At 45.2% G+C, this 20,006-nt stretch overlaps 1 protein-coding gene across 1 annotated transcript in view; it reads left to right on the plus strand.

The window, feature by feature from the left end:
- tenm2 (teneurin transmembrane protein 2) overlaps positions 1-20,006 on the plus strand; it is a 166,764-nt gene that overhangs the window by 122,123 nt on the left and 24,635 nt on the right. Inside the window, exons 6-12 of the mRNA XM_022751724.1 lie at positions 9,129-9,251; positions 10,557-10,762; positions 11,416-11,611; positions 13,327-13,428; positions 13,948-14,142; positions 15,599-15,799; positions 17,761-17,946. Of these exons, the coding sequence (XP_022607445.1) occupies positions 9,129-9,251; positions 10,557-10,762; positions 11,416-11,611; positions 13,327-13,428; positions 13,948-14,142; positions 15,599-15,799; positions 17,761-17,946 (1,209 nt within the window). The remainder of the gene's footprint in view (positions 1-9,128; positions 9,252-10,556; positions 10,763-11,415; positions 11,612-13,326; positions 13,429-13,947; positions 14,143-15,598; positions 15,800-17,760; positions 17,947-20,006) is intronic.

Below are 20,006 nucleotides of genomic sequence, written 5' to 3' on the forward strand. Positions count from 1 at the left end.
GAATGAGATAAACACACGCACACAGATACACAAAAAAAAAAAACATGTGCACGCATCTGTGTGACTGTGCATTTCCATACCAACAGTGGGACGCAAAAGTCTGACACCACTTTCCTAATGAGTAGGTGGTGTCAGACACTTGGACTACACTGTTTATATGTGTTTGTACGAGTTAGAGAGAGTTTATTTGTATGTGAAGACAGACAGCATTTTTTGGTTAAGCGTTTAGCTCCCAGCTCCAGCAGAGTATGGCCTCCTCTTAACGTGTGAAGGAATGACTGAACGGATGGAGGGAGGAGGATAAACGAGAGAGCTTGTTCTTCATTCCCCGGGCGTCTTGTTTGCTTGCTCCGCATGGAGCACCACAGCCAAAGGAGAGGTGGTTGCTAGGATACAGGTGAGCGGTTGGCATACAGGAGGGAAGACAGGTCCGTCATTGTGAACAGCAACCTGGAGAGAGCGAGATAGAGGAAGGCAGAGAGAGAGGGAAAAAAAAAGAAAGGGTTGGAATAGAGTTGGAGCACAGGGGGCAGAGGGGAAAAAGGGAGATGCGTCACTGTCAGCATGTAGCCCAAACATACAGGGGAGAGGGAAAAGAGGATAGATGACTGGACAGACGCAGGAGGGGAAGGCTGAGGCTGATATGTCACTGTCGGTGCCGTAAGGGATGAGAGCTTGAAATGGGGGGGGGAGAGGGGGGGGTAAACAGGAGAGGAGCGAGGTCTGCTGTCTGCTCTGCCGAGAAGAAAGGGGAGATGACAGGGAGGAGGAGCAGGAGTGACAAGACAGCCAGGTGTGGAGAGGAGAAACTGAGGGGAGGCAGAGAGAGGAGAGATGAAGGAGAGCGTGGCCTCCTGAGGTTCTGTCACCTGGAATATCTGTGGGACTAATGTCTCCTAATTGATCACAGCGAGCAGAGAACAGAGGGAGTGTGACAGAGAGAGGTGAGGACAGGCAGAGACTGTGGAGGACAAGAACAGGGGGATGATGACAAAAGAAGTTAGAGAGGATAAAACGAGAAGAAGGATGTGATGAAAATATACAGGGAGAGAGAAAACAGACACAGAAAGAGATGCATTGTGGTTGGAAACAGGGGGATACATAGATGAAAGATTGAGGACATGTCAGACTACTCGTGTCCAGGTGGACCGTTTTCGCACGCACGCACACACACATACGTGCACAGTCTCACACTCACACACATACACACACATACGTGCACAGTCTCACACACACACACACACACACACACACACAGGTGTGCCCTTCACTGTGATGAGCAAACTTGCTAGCGGGCGCTTGTGTCACCTTTGCAGGGGTGTTTCGTGTGAATGTGTGCGCGTGCGGGATGGCTGGATTTGTCGGGCACAGTGGCATACTCCACATGGTGGTGTCAACCCTGATGAATGAGAGCACACACGCGCACTCACATGCACGCACACATACATATACAGTGTATTTTTAGTCTTACTCTCGGCTCCCACGTCTGTTGATTAAACAGACCCACACACACTCTCTCTCTCACACACACACACACACACTGTCATCGAGTGTGACCTTCATGCCTCCGAGCCGACCACTTTCCATCCATCATTGCTGTCTCACTGTTCCAGACTGATCACAATCGCTTACTGCCCATTCTTCCCGGTTATAAGTGTCTCACTTGAGTGCATTCATATCACTGTCCCCTTACATAATAACATGTTAATGATTTTCACTGAGAAAAGATATATGGTTTAAATATTCTGGGTTATATTCTAATCAAAGTGGTTTGCATTTTCTTCAAAATCTGGAATATTTCTGTCATTCATCAGATTGCAGGGAGATGCTGCTGCACTGCCAGAGTCATCATGGAAAAGCCGGCTGCAGAAATGGTGGCAATTCAGGACAATACGATGTGTACAGTTCACTCTTTTTGTTTTTAACAGATCTTTACTCACTTTTATACCAGATTATTTTCAAACGTGACCGTTAATGTAATGCACACACAGAAATTAAATCATATGAAAGAAAGGGTTGAATTCCCATCAGCACTGAATTTACAAAGTTTCAGTCATGGACCGTTGTCGGGAATTAAATCTAAAATGCAAAAAGCCACAGGCTGTAACAACCAATCAAGAACGATAGCCAAATGTCAAACATCTGAGCCAACTACTACATCACATTGATAAAAAAAAAAAAACTTTTTTAAAGCGCTGGAGAACTTTAACACAATTTTCCCACAGATTTTATGCAAACATGACTCCAAATTTTTTGTTTCCTGCTGCAAAAAGACACCAGTAATCACAGTTTACAGTAAACACAGTCTTTTTGTGACAGTGGCAGAGTTCCCCAGCACACACACACTGACCAGACTGAACACACACACACACACACACACACACACACACACACACACATTCAACTTCTTTTAAACTTGACTTTGTTTGCCCGGCTCTCTTTGGCGCACAAACTCCATTTCACTTTTCCTCTCGGCATTTTCTCATGGCTCGCTGTGGCCGCCATTCACTGTGTGCTTTGTGTGTCAAGTCCCACTCGGTCCAGCACACTACTGCAATAAAAAAAAAAAGGGAAGAAACTCATTAACAGGCAGCAGCTGATCAATCAACTCACCTGGCACTGCTCTCATCAGCCCTCTCTACGTCCCTCTCTCTCCTGCAGCTGCGTGCCGACCATGCCCATCCCCATAGACCATTTTAAGCACTCGCACAGGTTACTACAGGTTATGTGTCTGTCATTTGCAAGCAGTTCCATTATGGGATTGTTTCATTTGAGCAGTTTTTTGAGGTGAAACTTTATTATTTCACCTGAAAAAGAAAGATTTTAGACAAAAATTGAAATGATTTTTGAAATAGTTTTTGGAGCAGATATATAAAATATTTTTGAATATATAGATAATATTAACGTTTTTTTCTGGTTCTGGTTTTTCTACTTTATTAATTATATTGCAACCTTTATTTACAGTATTTGTATATCTTGCGACCCCCCTGGGGAGTCCTGATCTTGAGTTTGGGAACTGTTATCTTAGTACATGTCTCCAGAAATAGAAAATGGAGAGGGAAACAGGGGGAAATGCAAATGAGTTGCAGATCAGGTTCCAGAGTTGTTTTTTTTTTTTCATTATTGTTTTCTTTGTTTTTTAAGGATTGTCAGATTTTTGGCCCTTTAGAATAAAGTCTACTGTATCACAGGTTGTGTGTCTGTGGGTTGAATTGTTTCATTTAATACCTGATGAGATGAAACTATTCTTTATGTCAGATTCAAGCGGCAACGTTTGAAAAAAACAGAAGTAATTTGATTTTGAGGCAGAAATATGATTTTTGTCTTGTTTGTTATTAATCATCTCTGGACCACTCCGATTTATGTAAATGAGATGCTGATAGTGTTCCAAAAGTTTTTATTTTTTTTATTTTTGAAATATCTTTTATTAGATTTTCTCCTCCTCTTTAAAAGTAAAAGAAAAGCAGATTTTTAAATTATAAAAAACAAAAATAGTGAGCCCTCGTCAATGTGGCCTGTCTGGTTGACTTGTGTTGGACCTGCAGGTATCACACTGTGGCTGCTTTCCAAACCCAACTCCTTGACCCCAAAGTCCCCTCACACTCTGCATGTGGCTTCCCTTCTGCTGATCCAAGGTGGAACAGCTAGAGGTCAGGATGTGTCGCTCATGCCAGTGTGTGTGTGTGTGTGTTTGTGTGTGTGTGTGTGTGTGTGTATGCCCATATACTTTTGGTGTGTGCGTGTGTGGGGAGGTGAAGACCCGGCTGGGCATATGGTGAATGCAGGAACCTGGGCATAAGGATCAGACGTGGAGCGTGTGTCCGTAGCAGCAGGGCCTGTCGTACTGATAAAGGTTAGGATCTTACCACACGCTGCCAGTCCAGGAAAAGGGCAGGGCATGGCTAGGACCAGGCACAAGGTGCTATACCATCTGCATCAGAGGGATAAATGGGTCAACTGCACTGGTCAGGTAATACAAAGCAGAGGGCACACTTGTTCAGCCAGAACATTGTGGTAACATCAGTGTTCTTCCTTTATACCTGGAGTTTCTATATGTGCTTTGGAGGAAATATTCCATGATTTGATGTGTGCATAAATCCAGAATTTGCAGCCTCACTGACATCATTGCTGAGCCTAGTTCATATTGCCTGCATTAGCGTGCATTGGCTCAGTCCATTCATTTATTTCCTCATTCATTTATTCATTAGTGCGGGTCTTATCTGAGCCCAATCGTTAGTCCAATTAGGCCCATGGTGCTTCACTAGTCCTGTGTTCGAAACAGGAGATGGATGAAGGCAGAGTGAAAGAAATCGCTGTCCTCTCTTCTCCTCTCCTCTCTCTCTGTCTCTCATTTTATTTCAGTTTCTCTGTCTCTTGGCCTCCAGAACGTACTCTTTCTCCATCTTTCTTCCTCACTCATTCTCTCTCAGTCTCTGATCTGTGATAAGATAGCATAGTTCCTCATATCCTGTTTCTAATACAGATCGATGAGAGGGAAAGGACCGAGGTAGGAATGGATGAGATGAGGCAGAGTGGGTTGATGTGGAGAAGAGAAGGTGGAGGGGGGCAGGAGTAGGAGTGGGGGGGGGTCAGAGTAGAGATATCTGAAGAGGAAATGAGGATTCAGAAAGGAGGACATCACTCAGATTCACATCTCTTTTCATTTAGCCCATCACACACATGCATGCATGCACACGCACACACGCACACATGGCTGCATCAGCGTCGGGCTGTCTCAATATTTCAGTGGCAGTAAGGAAGCCATTTCTGCCGTGTGATTGAGTGAGTTGCCGCTTCTCTCTGCTAGACGCTGTTTTGCAGGTAGGAGCTGTGAGCAACTCGCATAACCTTTTGTGTTGCAGTCAATTACAGTTCAGTTGCATCAGCTGGGTGAGGAGGTCCCGTCGGGGGTTGCAGTGTGTGCGCCCGCGTGCATGCGTGCTTGTTGTTAATACCATGCAATTTTAAGCATGCATACGCAGACAGAAGCACACACACACACACACACACACACACTCAGAGGCAGACAAATTGTCTCTCTCAGAGTATATGACCCCCAAGGGCAGCAGCCAACCGCCGCCCCCGTCCCTCTGTCTGAGACTCTAAATGATCTCAGCAAGCAGCGCCTTCAAAACTTAGCTGAGAGAGAAGGCTGCTTTATTTATAGACTACATAAGTGGATATTGTGTGGTAAATTCTAAGAAATATCCCAAATGGCCTGAATATTGAGAACCTGAGGCAGCACGCTGTTCTTTCCTCAGTCTCTCCAATATTAGCACTGCACCCCTGCGCCTCGGAGACAGGCAGAAAGGTGCGAGCGATACAGAAAGAATCAGCGAAGGTGTGTTTTTTCTCAGGTGGCTGCTTTTTTTGTGCATGTGCTGGTTTTTGAACAATAAAATGCCTACTGGCCTTCTAAATGAGGGTCTTGGTGATGGGAGGAGAAAGGTAGAAAGGCAGGGAAAAGGCTTCCTAAACCAATTAGCAGCCAGGCCAAGGATAGGGGGGCTGGTCTCAGCTACAATTACCGCCCTAATTGAGGTCAGAGTTGTTAATTTAGTGGTGAATTAGAACAGTTAATATGCATTTATCAGGATGGCCAGGGGAGACGGCAAAGAAAAGTGTGTTGCCTATGTTTCCTACGTGTTTGTGCGTGTGTGTGTGTGTGTGTGTGTGTGTGCTCACGTGCATACACTTGTGCTCTTTGTGTTATTTTAGTTGCACTGCACGCAATTACATACAAAAACATGCAAGAGGCCGTTCTCTGCCTTTGGTGCAATTAGGAGCAGTGCAATTGGTTCAATGGGAGATGCAGCCATTTAAATAGGTAATGACAAGGTTGGGTTGAAACAGAAAAGGGTGAGAGTCATAGGAACAGAGAGGAGGAAAGCAAAGAGAGAGAGGGAGGGAGAGGGGAGGGGGGTTGAACAGTTGGAACATGTTCCAGAGAACAGAATGATGATGATACAATATTTTCCAGTCAGGGGATACTCAGTGCACAGTCTGCCACAAAGTCACCTTTCTCCATCTCTGCCTCACGCTTTTTTCCTCTCATGCAGAAATCCATTTACACCCTTTAACTCTGAGATGTATAAATATTTCTCAAAACACACGCACACGTGCATTGTATTTCTGTCCGATTGCCTGTGTCGTGAACCACTTACTGTCAACGGATGAATCACAGCCATCTTTTCTTACCCAACCAGTCAATGAATACAGGGCCACTCATCCCTTAAATCTTTCCCCTCCACTTACCATATCTCCCCCTTTCTCATTTCATCATGGAGGCCCTCGTTCATCTCGTCCTCTCCTCTCTGCAACATCATCTGTAACCTGTTTTCCTGCCCTTTTTTTTTTAATCCTCCAAGGATTTTACATGTTCTTTAATATTCTCTCAGTTCTCGCTGTCCTCCAGTATTCTCTCTGTTCCTCTCCTCGTCTCTCCTCTGCCAAGGTTCGGCATGATTTCTCCTAGAGCTCCTGGCCATTGCCCTCTCTCCGAGCCTGGCCACCACCTCCTCCTTTTCATTTCCCCTGTCCCTATGTCCATCAGTCCGTCTTTCCTTCCTGTTTTTTTGTTGTTGTTTTTTTTTGTTTTTTTTGTCACAAGATCACGTGTATTGCCTCTGTTTCAGATGCTGTCTCTTGCAGATGATACTGGCAAGCACTTTGCCTCTCTGAATTATGCATCGAGATTACATAAAAACCTCATGAAGCATCTGATCTATTTTTAATCCAACTCGTTTGCTTGTTAAACCTGCTTCTCTGTGATCTTTCCTTGTGTGCGAACATTTGTAGTTTTTTGTGTGTGTGTGTGTGTGGGTGTGTGTGTGTGTGTGTGTGAAAACATAACACAAGACAGACAGACTATCTCTTTTTCTCCCCTTGTCTGTCAGTTGAATTCAATTCAGATAGGCTTCATTGGCATAGCATTTAGTAAAGCTTTCCAATGCAGCTAGAAAACAGCAATTATAGCAATTATGATCCGAAAAGAAAATGCTTAAAATGATGGCAACACAAAGCTAAATACATCAATTTCAGAAGTTTCATTTTGGCTGAAATTACACCCTAACAAAGTTAGAAGTGTTGTTAATATGAGAGATGGTACTTGTAGAGAGAATGATAACAAGTGTGTCTCTTTGTCACTGTCGTTTTCTTTTTTTTTTGTTTTGTTTTTTTCGTTTTTTCCCCTCACTCTCTCTCTCGGCCTCTCTTGCTCTGTGTCTCGCTGCAAAGAAACCTGTTGACAAGGCATTGGCCTTTGTGCTCCTCTCGCCGAGGAGTAAGAGTGCCATCTATTGGTCACCGTTTCACAACCACCTCCAGAAAAAAAAAATTATAAATAAACATAAGAGGAAAGAGGAGGCGAAAAAAAAAAAAAAACGAATTCGGGAAAACCACACATGTGCACCAACCCCAAGTGACACACACGCACACACTCAATGAACAGACAAACACAACAAGCTAACTATAGGGCTGTCTGATGTGTTCTTGGGGATGACCTAGATTGAGAGCGCCGTCACAATAGACTCACGATTGCTTACTGTCTCCAGCTGATTCAATAGGTAATCTTCTCATCGACTGCTCCCCGTGATACCATCTTACGCGTGTGCGTGCGCCTGCGTGTGTGCGCACGGATGCATGTCTGCGTTATCTGCGAGGAAGGACAGGCAGAGATAAGAAGTGAGGACGGAAGAAAAGAAGGGGAATTAAAAGGGGAAAAAAGAGGGAGAGGGATGAAGGTCAGCGCGACGAGAGAGGAGAGGGCAAGAGGTGGATATACGGGGGAGGGGTGGGAGGGGCACTGTAGTCTCTCTTTTCACTTTCTCTCTCTCTCACTCCCTCTATCTTGTTGTCTATTACCCACCCCACCCCACCATGAAAAATAAAAAAGAGCTGACAGCGGAGGCCGGGTAGCAGCGGAGGTGTCAGCGCTTTCCTTTGACCAGCAGTGGAGGTTGGGGGGGGGGCATAAAAAGGAAGAAACAAAGAAACAGAGAGAACGGGAGAGAGATGAGTGAGAATGAGTCTGCCCCGGCAGCAAATCCTAAAGCCGCATCCCCTTCTCCTGCAACTTTTTCACTCATCCCTGTGTGTGCAAACGCTGGCCAAGTGGAGATAGAATTTGACGAGAGGGAAATTGATTCCCAGGCTTCGGATGCAGGTGTTATCGGCTCATGTGGTGGGGATAAGGCCAACGCTGAGAGGCATGCAATAACACCTACATAATGCATGTGTATTCTCAAAGCTCACATCACTGTGCTCATGTATACATGCAATAATGCAGGTGCGGTATGCTTTTTTTTTTTTTAAATATTCAGACCTGAGCAAACAATGCGTCTTCAGTTTTTCTACTCAGGAGATTGCCCCAAAGCATTATACAGATTAAAACGATCATTTACAACCTGTCAACAAAAATACTTCTTCTGTGCACTGATTTCTTACGGGTTCAGTTCTTTGTTTCTATTTTTTTTGGGGGGGGGGGGGGGGGGGCGTTTGACAGCAGGCTGAGGAGGGGAGAGACACAGCGAAAGTAAAGAGCTGACAACGTGAGAGTAGAGCGAACACATTCAAGCAGTCTTATACCACCAGCACACAATAACACAACAGAGGACAAAAGAAGAGAAGGGAAAGTCATAGAGCGATCTCTTCAGAGAGCAATCTGTCACTTGTTCTCTGTGAGGTGGTGTTAAGGCTTCCAAATAAAAGCGGGAGGTGCTGTCAGGTTGAAAGAAGGCTCTGAGAAGTTGAGGTAAAGAAAAGGAAAGTTTTTTTTTTTTTTTTTCTTTATGGTTTTTAATTGTCTGTTTTGTAATACGTGCCTCCGTTTCTGTGCTGTAGGTTACCTGCCACTTTGTTAATAGTGTGTTTGACTGATGAGACGAGTATAAAGTGTAAAAGCAGCTCTGGATAAAAAGCTGCACTAGTTGCTGTATAAATGACAGATCAGGCTTAGAGGGTTGGCTTCCTGTATTTCTTTGGCTTGACGAGCTTTCAAGTGTGTTTGTTTTTTTTTTCTTTTTCCTTTTTTTTTCTTTTTGTTTCTATCCCGGACCTTCAGTCAATCCGCCATTCAAGCCGTATGTCCTCTCACACTCTTGCTATCTCTCTGTGCCTTTTGTGTGCAGCGATCAACCTGCTGGGTTTGACATGGCAGCTGAAGCCGTCCGACGGCCCGGTGTTAAACAACGGACTGGGAGCTGGCTTGCCTGTCAACAGTGATGTGGCCACGCTGCCCTCTGGAGGCAGAGGTATGAACTACAGCACTGACACGCGCACACACCCCACATTGAGATCGTTAAATATTGTCTGTGTAGCAAAAGCCTGATCTGGCTTATTTCTCAGTGCCACGGAGCCAGATTGTCATCCAAAAACTTTCCAAAAAATTTATAGCAAGCCAAGCACTCGCACTGAATACCCTCCTGATGCTGTAAACATTCACCAGCATGCCAAATTGTGTTTTAATCCACAGCAGAAAATAGTCCCCAACAAAATGCACTATTTACCCCTAAAATAGAGCTACATATTTTTGACCGTGCTTTAAAGATTTATGTCTTCAGTAGGAACTGACTGGCTTGGGCCTCAGTGCCTAAGACAGGAAAGTAAGAAAGTATTGAATGATGGACTAACACATTATTGCAAAAAAAAAAAAAAAAATGAAAAAAAAAGGGCAAATAGTGTCAGCCTCATCCTTAAAGGCCTTTAAATGCTCTCTCTGCTGTGCAACATCCTAACCCAGTCCAACAGAGTTTTTGCACCCAAACACACTCACTCCCGACTGAAATATTTCCATAATTCATGACGCAGTACTAGCTGTGCTATCAGTATGTGCTGTTTAACCACTCCGGCGAGTTGTGTCAAGCTAGGTTTATCGTCTCAGTCAGCAGCAAAGGTAAAACACCAACTGCACAACTCCCCTCCTCCCTTCTCTCTTTTAAGGCCCCCATGCGGTTTTCTATCTATTCTTCTTTCGCTCGCTCGATCTCGCAGTGCAACACACACACAGCACGTACTAAAGTTACATGTGGGCTGCTGCTTTGTGTCTGTATTAATGAGAGGACTGTTATATTGTGTTCCCCAGCCGTCTAGGCCAGATGCTGCCGTTGTTCTTCTCATTGTTTCTTTTATTTCTTCGCTATTCTGCACACACACACACACACTCACTCAGACTCTTTTTTTTTTCTGTCTGGGCCCCAACGCGCTGCTGTTAGATGACTGACCTGATTGCAGGATGCTGTGTTTTTCTGCGTACATGCCTGTCTGCCCTGCAGTTCTATCAGCTCTCTCTCACTTTAGCCCAGACAACACGCTCCACAGTCTTGCAGGCTTTGATACAAAGGCATCATTTAGCATGCCACCGTCACATGTAGCAACACTCATTTCAATATAAACCGTGGGCGCACAGTTTGCAGAGCTAATGGTCCTCATCCTCCACAATTCAATGGCCATGAATTTTATTGCAGATTATTTCCAGTAAACTGTGATGATTAACTATTGACTCTGACAATCAATGCCCATAATCACAGATTATGCAGTTTCTTTTCCCCTCGCTCCAGGTCCGTGGGCAGGCCGGAACAGCAGTATAGACACAGGCAACATTGAGGTCGGGAGGCGGGTGACCCAGGAAGTCCCTCCAGGAGTGTTTTGGAGGTCCCTGCTCCACCTCAGCCAACCCCAGTTCCTCAAGTTCAACATCTCTCTGGGCAAGGACGCCCTTTTTGGAGTGTACATTCGCAAGGGCCTGCCTCCGTCACACGCACAGGTAAAATGTGGCAAGCACGAGCAAGTCTAGATTCTACATCTTCGGGGCAATGGACTAATCACCGAATTATCATGTTAATCATTAGGAACTCTCTATCTTCATATTGATCAGCTAAAATGGTGAACACATTTGAAAAAAAGGGCCTGTGTCATGGGACATCTTAAAATTCATTTGTGATTCATTGTAATAGTTGTGTGAAAAAACTAATTTAGGCTAAGATTTACCCTTAATTAAATTTCACAGTAATGTAGTTTTTACTGCTTCTTATTAATTAGAAACTACTCAATTAACAGCAGATTTGATTTGTAGAATGGGATAATTGCATCCAGATAACTGTTTCACTGCCTGACCTGAGCGGGTGAGGGAGCATGAAGCTCAGGCTACAGCGCTGGAGTAAAAACACTTTCCGTAATGTTTCCACGCACCCAAAGAGAATGACACCCCTCAAGGATCCCTCTGTTGCATTCTTTGCTTCCCTGCCGGTTTCCAGCCGCACTTACTTCCCTTCATCTTTTAATCTTTCTGCATACACCACCATGGGTCATTTTTCACAGTCTGAAAAAAATGCCACCGCAGCACTTCGGCAATGAATCATAGATTTCATACTCGCATTCTCACTTCCATTCAACTTCCTCTCACTCTTTCCCCTGCAGTATGACTACATGGAGCGCCTGGACGGGAAGGAGAAGTGGAGCGTGGTGGAGTCTCCGCGGGAGAGGAGGAGCATCCAAACCGTGGTCCTCAATGAGGCAGTGTTTGTCCAGTACCTGGACGCCGGCGCCTGGCACCTGGCCTTCTACAACGACGGCCGGGAGAGAGAGACGGTTTCATTCAGCACCAACATCATGGGTGAGACGGAGTCAGAAGTTGTGGGTGTGGGTGAATAGACACCCATTTACTATTGCACTCCTATAACACTGTTGGACACACAGTTTAAGAAAAGGATCAAAATCGATACAGCAGAACCAGTTTTCATCTTTTTTTATTCCAAGCACCTACATTACCCACAGTGCAACTTTTTTCACATGCAATGCAGCACTCCCCAAGACCTGTAAACACACAAGTTCCCTTTTAAGAGGAACATAATGGTATTTACATTAAAGATTTTTCCACCAACTTGACAAAGACTTTACACATACACAGGGTGCAAAAGCTCGACAGCAGCATGTGCACAATGTTGCCACTAGCAACACGACTACAGAAACATTGTCAAGTAGGCAGGGCTACTTAGTGAGTTCCAAAATCTGTGTTTGCCAAAATGTAGTAGGCCAAATGGATAGAGTGCATTCAAAAACAAAACACAGCTTATTATATCAGAGAGTTTAGAATCACTTTCATGGTGTAAATGCACGTGTGAAGAGGATAAATCAGCCACTTAACCGTCACTGCGCCAGATCTAAAACCAGAACATATCCAAATAAAACACTGCAGCAACCCTGAAAACTGGATGTTTTTAGGACCTGGATCAGCGCCCCAAATAATTTCAATTGTGTTGGAAGCAGAAGTGTGAGAACAAGGGGGATGGATAGAAAGAGTCAAGCAGATTGAAAGAATCCTTCAATGTCAATATCTGGCGGTAAAGCTTTCAGCAGTAGGAGTAGCAGAGAGAAGGAGAGGCAGAGGCGGCAAGGGCAGAATTAGAGTGAGTAGTGAGAGGGGAAGCCGGAGGAAAGACATAATGGTTGGGGGCAAAGCCAGAATGGAGTGAAGTGGAGTAAAGGACGGGAGGAGGAGGAGCTGAAGAGGGGAGTGAAAGAGAGGGGTGGTATTAGGGTAAGAGGGGCTGAGATTTTGGGGGGAAATGGCTGAGGGCAGAGAAAGAGGGAGGAAGTGTTAGAGAGGAAGGCAGTGCGGATAAGCTGAGTAATGATTTGAAGAAGAATGGATGCTGGAAAAAATGTGAGGAAGGGAGGAAGGGATGGATAAAAGTCCAAAATGCCTCCTCACCATTAGCATCGACCCTGTTTCTTCCCACCAAACTGTTCTCGGTTTATAAGTGGGTTAAGAGGCACTAAAAGGTGGATAGAGCACTGAAGTCATGCAAGCAGAAACTACACTCCAGCTAAAATCTGCCGAGTTGCGCCAAACAACCACACCTGGATGAAGTATTAATGACCTTGGCGGGACTGGAGTCAGGAGTAAACAAGCAAAACAGAGAGGAGCAGAAAGGTTTGAGGATGTTGGTGTAAAGCAGGGGAATACTCTTGTTTTCTGATACAGTGTGCAGAGAGAAATGGTGGAGTGGCAATGGATACCGTCTCAAGGAGCGGCTGATTCAAAATGCATTCTCCCCGCACTATGAAAAATGCACTGAAAAAGGAATGCATGGAATCGTGGAGGAGGGCTTTGGCTTTTGATGTCTGCGTAAGACTCGGAGCGCCTCAACTCGATTTGTAGTATCTTAAAGAATGAATGGTGCCAATGATTTAATCGAACGCTTTGATGCCTGCCGTCAAACTCTCTCACCAGTTCCCCTCCTCTCTCTCTCTCTCTCTCTCTCTCTCTCTCTCTCTCTCTCTCTCTCTTTCTCCCTCCCTCTCCGTCTCACTCTGTCTTCTTCACAGATTCAGTGCAAGAGTGCCCGCGCAATTGCCATGGCAACGGAGAGTGTAATTCTGGTGTGTGCCACTGCTTCCCAGGATTCCACGGCATGGACTGCTCCAAAGGTATTAGCTGCTTACAAATGTGCTTTTTCCCTTTAGAAAGATCCTGTTGTTTCCACCGTCTAATCACACGAGCAGGTACGTTTCAGCTCCACGCAGAGAGCGGAGAGGATTAAGAGAAGTAAAGATGGCGCGTGGCCCTAGGTGAAGCCGAGACAAGATGACTGATGATGAATGGCAGCTCCCCAAGCTAACGCCTCCCTGGCTCTGTGCTCACCTGGGATAGACAGCTTTGATGAATAGTTTAGTTACCTCTGCCTGTAATTACTCTTCATGTCATCGCCACTCTCCAGCCCCTTAACCACTCTATTCACCCTGCTGCACAGTGAAGTGTTGCTGGGGTTAGGCAGGTGTGTATGTGTGTGTGTGTGTGTGTGTGTGTGTGGGTGGGGGCCATGGCTTTTCACTGCTTTGATTTTACCTTAAAAAAAAAAAAAAAAAAGGCTGCTAATTGTTTATCTTTTTTCATGCGGAGGGTTTAATCTCTCCCCACCTCTTCCTCATTTTCTTTCGTTCCTCCAGCGGCTTGCCCGGTGCTGTGCAGCGGCAACGGCCAATACGACAAGGGCTCCTGTGTGTGTTACAGCGGCTGGAAGGGGCCCGAGTGCGATGTCCCCATCACGCAGTGCATTGACCCTCTTTGCAGCGGCCACGGCACCTGCACCGACGGCAACTGCGTGTGCTCCATCGGCTACAAAGGGCAAAACTGTGCAGAGGGTGAGAGCAGAAGAGTTAATGGTGTGGTGATCCTCAAGGGTGTACGATGGTTTTTTGTTGCATCAGTTTTCCTCTGCCTGTACATGTGAGTTTCCACATGTCTGAGTGATTATTTGGAAAGAAACATGAATGTTTGCAGTACAACAAACACATCACACACACACACACACACACACACACACATACACACACACTCCCATCTAACCCGAGTTAGACAGCTCATCATAGCATAATCTAGCCCTGAGTGAGTGTCTGTCGTTTCCTCCATATATACAGATGAAGTATGATGCCGCAGCCAAACACATCAGAGATTTTATTAAGGGATGAAATCGCTTCTATTGATCCTTGTTAAGAAGGATCAGCACACCACATTCTCACTAGTCAGAAAGATAGAAAGCAAGAGAGGAAGAGAGAGAGAGGGAGGAGGGGTCAGGGCAGCAGTGAGAGGTGAATATGTATGAAGAAAGAGACAGAGATGAGACATGAGAGCCGTGCAGCATGCCACGGGTGAGGAAAGAGAGAGAGGGAAAAAAGGAGTAGAGTGACAGAAAGATGTCAAGACACAGGGCTGGAGAACAAGGTCAGCATTTTCTCTCCTGCTCTTCATTTTCTTTTCTCTCCATCTCCCTCTCATCCAATTTTTTTTCCCCCTTCTCCTCTGGTCTCAAATCTGATATTCATCACAGTAGAGTCCCTCAAACAATTTACCTGGAGTGCCGGCGACATGAAAATCAATAACGGTGATCTGCCGTTTCTGCCAGGCAAACAGAAATGGAGGGCCGAGGTGTTGTGCGAGCGCGTGCTTTTATGAATGTGTGTGTCCGAAAAAGGTGCGGCAGGGTCAATCATGCCTGAGGAGGGGGGGGGGGTGTCAGACAAAGAGGACAAGGGGAGAGAGAGGGAGAGAGGGAGAGAGAGAATGGAGCGACCAGGACAGAGCAATGAGAAGAGGCCAGAGGAGGGGTGGGTGGGCGCTTTGCCGGGAGGAGGTAATTTGTCAAATTGGTTTTCACTCACTGCTCGGACTCAGAGCTGCCTGTCAACCTGGCAGACTGACAGTGTCAGATCCTCCCCCATGTATTAGCACATACGCACAAATGCATAAACACACTCACACACACAGGCAGACGCTCACACCGAATAATGTGTCAGCGAAGCTTGCGCCTCTTTCAGAGTGGAACACATTTGCTGCTCTGCCCCAATTATAGACTCAGCTATTCATTATTGTGTGCTTTAATTGCCTTAGTAATATGTCTGGTAATATTTTCTTTTATTTCATTATCATTTTGTGTACAAAGAATTAAGAAAATGTCCTCTGTCACATCTCTTTCCTCATAAAAAACAACTCATAATATTTAATTTGTTTCTAACCTCAGCTGTTGTGCTCGTCTTTGCTCATTTTGTTTTTCTCTCTGGTGTTTTCTTTGCACATTGGTGTACTTCTGGTTTAATGCAGTGGATTGCCTGGATCCGACATGTTCCAACAATGGCATCTGCGTGAATGGGGAGTGCCACTGTAAGCCAGGCTGGGGAGGGCTCCACTGCGAGTTGCCCAGGGCCCAGTGCCCAGACCAGTGCCACGGCCACGGGGCCTTCATACCAGACACTGGGCTGTGCAGCTGTGACCCCAACTGGATGGGACCCGACTGCTCCATGGGTGAGTGTGACTTCACAGCTGCAAGAGTGAAACCGTTGGGGTAAAAATGGGTGTTTTGGGTGTCATCATGAGGAGAATAGGGCTGGTACTGACTGCCCACTGTCCAAACATATTTTGTGGTCCCCACGGACACATAGCTAATTAGTTTACCATTTTATTTCAGACTGCTTTGGTTTTCAAACTGGGCTTGGATGAAATCTATAAAACCGCAAACTTGCTCAGAAAGAGGAAACAGCAACTGTTGTACCATCTAAGCCAAATTGGAACAAGCAATAATAAAATGTGGCAAGTTTTTTACTGTCAAGACTTTAAAATTATCTCTCTCAGTAAACTGTCAGTGGCAGTATGGTTATGACAGCTTTTTGTGATTATCAGGGTAGTGCTCAAAACCCAACATGGGCATGGCAAGGCACTTTTATTTATATGGCACATTTCATTACAATGGGGTTTACATAACGGCAACAACATGTGACATGTATAAAAGAATATAATAAATAAAATACAAGAAAATGAAGCCACAAAAACAAAAGAAGACAAAAAAATGAAGAAATATGACGAAAAACCACCCACAAAAACGCATAACAAACCTCCGCACCCAGCCCACAGACAACAAACCACAAACACAGACCCCCCCACACACAGACACACACAGCAACTTAACATAAACTTAAGAAAACAGGAAAAAAAAGTTGTCATTGTGTTTAATCTCGGGTCATTCAGTTCCAGTTCCAGAGAGCAAGACCAAAGTTTATGCCTCCTCACCAGATCTGGACCGTATAGGTACAGTTGAAAGACCATTGCATAATGACCTGAAAGGTCTAATTGGAATTGCAGTCACTGAGCATGTCAGAAATGCTCTGGGGAGCCAAACTATTACAGGCTTTATAGATTATTATTAAAATTTTGCCCTGGTAGCCCGTGAAGTGATTTTAGTATAGGAGAAATAATGAAATGCCAAGTCCAGATGTTTCTTTTACTCAGTGACTACATGAATGTTGGTGTTTGCATTGAGGATATTGACACTTACAGTCAACCAGAGATGGAGACTTTATTCCATCTGTGGGGGGTCAAGAGGAAGAGTTAGGGCACCCAGAGTCAGAGTCCCTGTGCATGAGATTCATGATTCCCAGCTGAAACCCTGGATGGAGTAAAAAAAAAAAAAAAAAGAAGATAGATATTGCTTGTTAAAGTCACTGGGTTCATGTTTAAAAGCCTTTTATAATAAAATGCTCAACTTCCACAGTCTTTTATCTCAATAAAATAAAGCCGTTAAAGTTACCACTGTAGGAGAGACAGCAACCTCCGCCGTGCCAGCTTGAGACGCTTCCCATCTCGAGATCACAAACAGAGCTGCAGCGTTTATAACGAGAAAAGCAATGCTTAGCTTTAATAAAGACCACATTGTTCCACGCGGCGGGTCCCCTCAGCAAGCGTGTATCAAAACATCTATACATACTACATTCCCAAGCACACTGGGTGTCCTGAGCACCTGAGCGGGACTGTCACATCTCACCACATGCACCGACGCTGGCTGCAGCATCTTAGAAGCACAAACAGTGACTGTAATGGAGGCTCAGGAAATAAACCCTTCCGTCACGAGACAAGACTACAATCACTGATTCTAATTGAAGGCGTCTCGTGGAGGATTGTATTTACTTTAATGTGCATTTGATTGTTTTTGATTGCCTTGCAGACTTGGGTGCTAGGGTTTTTCTTTTCTTTTCTTTTGCACTTGCCAGGGTAATATGACATTGTTAAACGCCGCCACATGTCATGATGTCAAACACTGATTTTATGATTTGCAAATTAAAACTGGACTAAATAGGCTTTAAAAGTGAAAGGTTTGAGACATTTAGTTGCTTATAACCATTGTTTGAGTGGCATTTCAGTGATCATAATTCAACGTGTAGTCAGGGCCTGTTTCACTGATTTTTGACCCATATTTTCCTCACTTCCTTCAGAGGTGTGTTCAGTCGACTGTGGGACCCACGGCGTGTGTATGGGCGGAGCGTGTCGCTGTGAGGAGGGCTGGACCGGCGCGGGCTGCGACCAGCGTGTGTGCAACCCGCTCTGCATCAAACACGGCACCTGCAAGGACGGAAAGTGCCAGTGTCACCAGGGCTGGAACGGAGAGCACTGCACCATTGGTAAGCGCCTCTGTGTGTGTGTGTGTGTGTGCGTGTGTGTGTGCGTGCGCGCGAGTGTCTGGAGGTGTGCGTTTGATGTGTGTGTCTGCGTGTCAGCACGTGGGTGTGCACAGAAACACCAGCACCAAGTCAGACTAAACTGGCAGCTCCTTCCCACTTTGTTAAAGGAATTTGGAAAAGAGAAGTGGAGGCAAAAGGGGAGACCTTGGGGAATTGAAGAGAGGGGTTGACGTGGGAGGTGGGCGAACAGGGAGGAGAGAGAGGAGCAAACTTCTTAGAAGTGGGGGTGGGACGATTACAAAAGAGCAGGATTTAACTGTTTTTAGGTTGCCTCTCAAGTGCAGACCCCAGGAATCTTAGCTTCAATGGTCTTTGAAACACCAAAGTTATGAGATGAAAGGTAAAACTCTTCACCTCGCTGTGATCAAAAACAAATATCTCCCTCACATTGTTTGTGTAAGTGTTCATGCACACAGTTGTGCTAGTGTATGTTTGTGTGTGTGTGTATGTGTGTGTGTGTGTGTGTGTGTGTATGTGTGTATGTGTGTGTGAATTTCTATGTCAGTCAATATACATCTCATATTGACATCACTGTCACTGTGGATGGATGAGTGCCAGACTCCTTTGATTCACCCGCAGTGCTTTGAGACACAAAGTCTCATTTCCCTGTCACCACAAGCACTGTGATTGCAATCTGATACACACAGACAAACAAACACCAAAACTCACACACAAAGCAACACATATGGTAAATATACACACACACACACACACACACACACACACATACACACGCCCGCACATACATACGCACAGGGGAATAACAGTTTATGATCTCCCCATTTCCCCCATCAGAAAGTAGGGCAGCTTTGACTGCAGCATCAGCCCAAGATGAAAGAGTTGTCAGGCCTTAGCTTGGCGCAAAGCACATTTCACTAGCACCAGACACACTCTCAGTGTTTAGCTTATCGCAGCCTGCCTGTTGTTCATTTCAGCTCTGCATGATGTTGCTTGCATTTATTAAAAAAAAAAAAAAAAAAAAAACTTTCCCCATCTCTTACCTTCTGCACGTTTTCTCCCACTGCAGACCATGGGAGCATGGTTGACAAAGCAGGTACCGTATCTGACTCTGGTGTTTTGTTTCTTAGCCTGTGGTGGTAGAAGCTAGCTGCTGCATTTGTGGGTTTTGGCCTGGCTTGGCTCTGTAGACTCTGTGGTGCTATCTGTCCGTAGACTAGGGTGCCAGCCTCAATGATAACTCCCTACATGTCGTGCACTACTATTTATAGCAGTGCACTACGGCAGGGGTTAGCTGTCATTGAGCCTAGATGTGTTGTGGGGTACCGTAGAGCCTAGTGTGGTGGTATCAGCAGTGTTGAGGGGCTGTGCTGTGAATGTGTGGATGTGCATGCGTGTGAGCGTGTTCTTCTCCATATTTCTAATGTGGAAACACAAACACGTAACTCTGCTCAGGTATTCTAGTCATGTACCGCGTAAACACAGCTGTTTCACACGAGGAGAAAATGATGGAAGCCGTAAAGAACTTTTGAGGTAATTGGTGAATTTCATAGGCCACTGATGCGAGGCCTTAATGTGGTGTCAAAAAACACAAAGTTGTTGAGTGTGTGTGTGTGTGTTTACATTTTTTGGTATTTGTGGCAAAAGCCATGATAGAGTGGCTAATAAATTTATTTTTTGAGCACAGTGTGTGTGTGTGTGTGTGTGTGTGTGTGTGTGTGTGTGTGTGTGTGTTTGTGTTTGTTTGTGCTTGTTTGACTCAATGAGCAAACAGTATTAATTCCAGGTTTTCTATTTTTTATATCAAACCCATCCCTGCCAAACTAGGCCAAGAAGAAAAAAAAACAACCAAACAGTTTAGTCAGATCATACAAAGATAAACAGAATTATAGATAAGGGTTAAGACAACGATGCAAACAGAGAAGGGTGGAGGTCTAGGGTGAGTTGTCTCACATGCACAACAAGAATGCTTAATAGATAGCCCCGCAGCTGAACCTCTGTCGGGTTACACAGAGCAGCACAGATTGCCTGACAGTACAGGT

This window comes from Seriola dumerili, unplaced genomic scaffold (genome assembly GCF_002260705.1).
Source record: "Seriola dumerili isolate Sdu_G_001 unplaced genomic scaffold, Sdu_1.0 BDQW01000161.1, whole genome shotgun sequence".
Classification (NCBI taxonomy): Eukaryota; Metazoa; Chordata; class Actinopteri; order Carangiformes; family Carangidae; genus Seriola; species Seriola dumerili.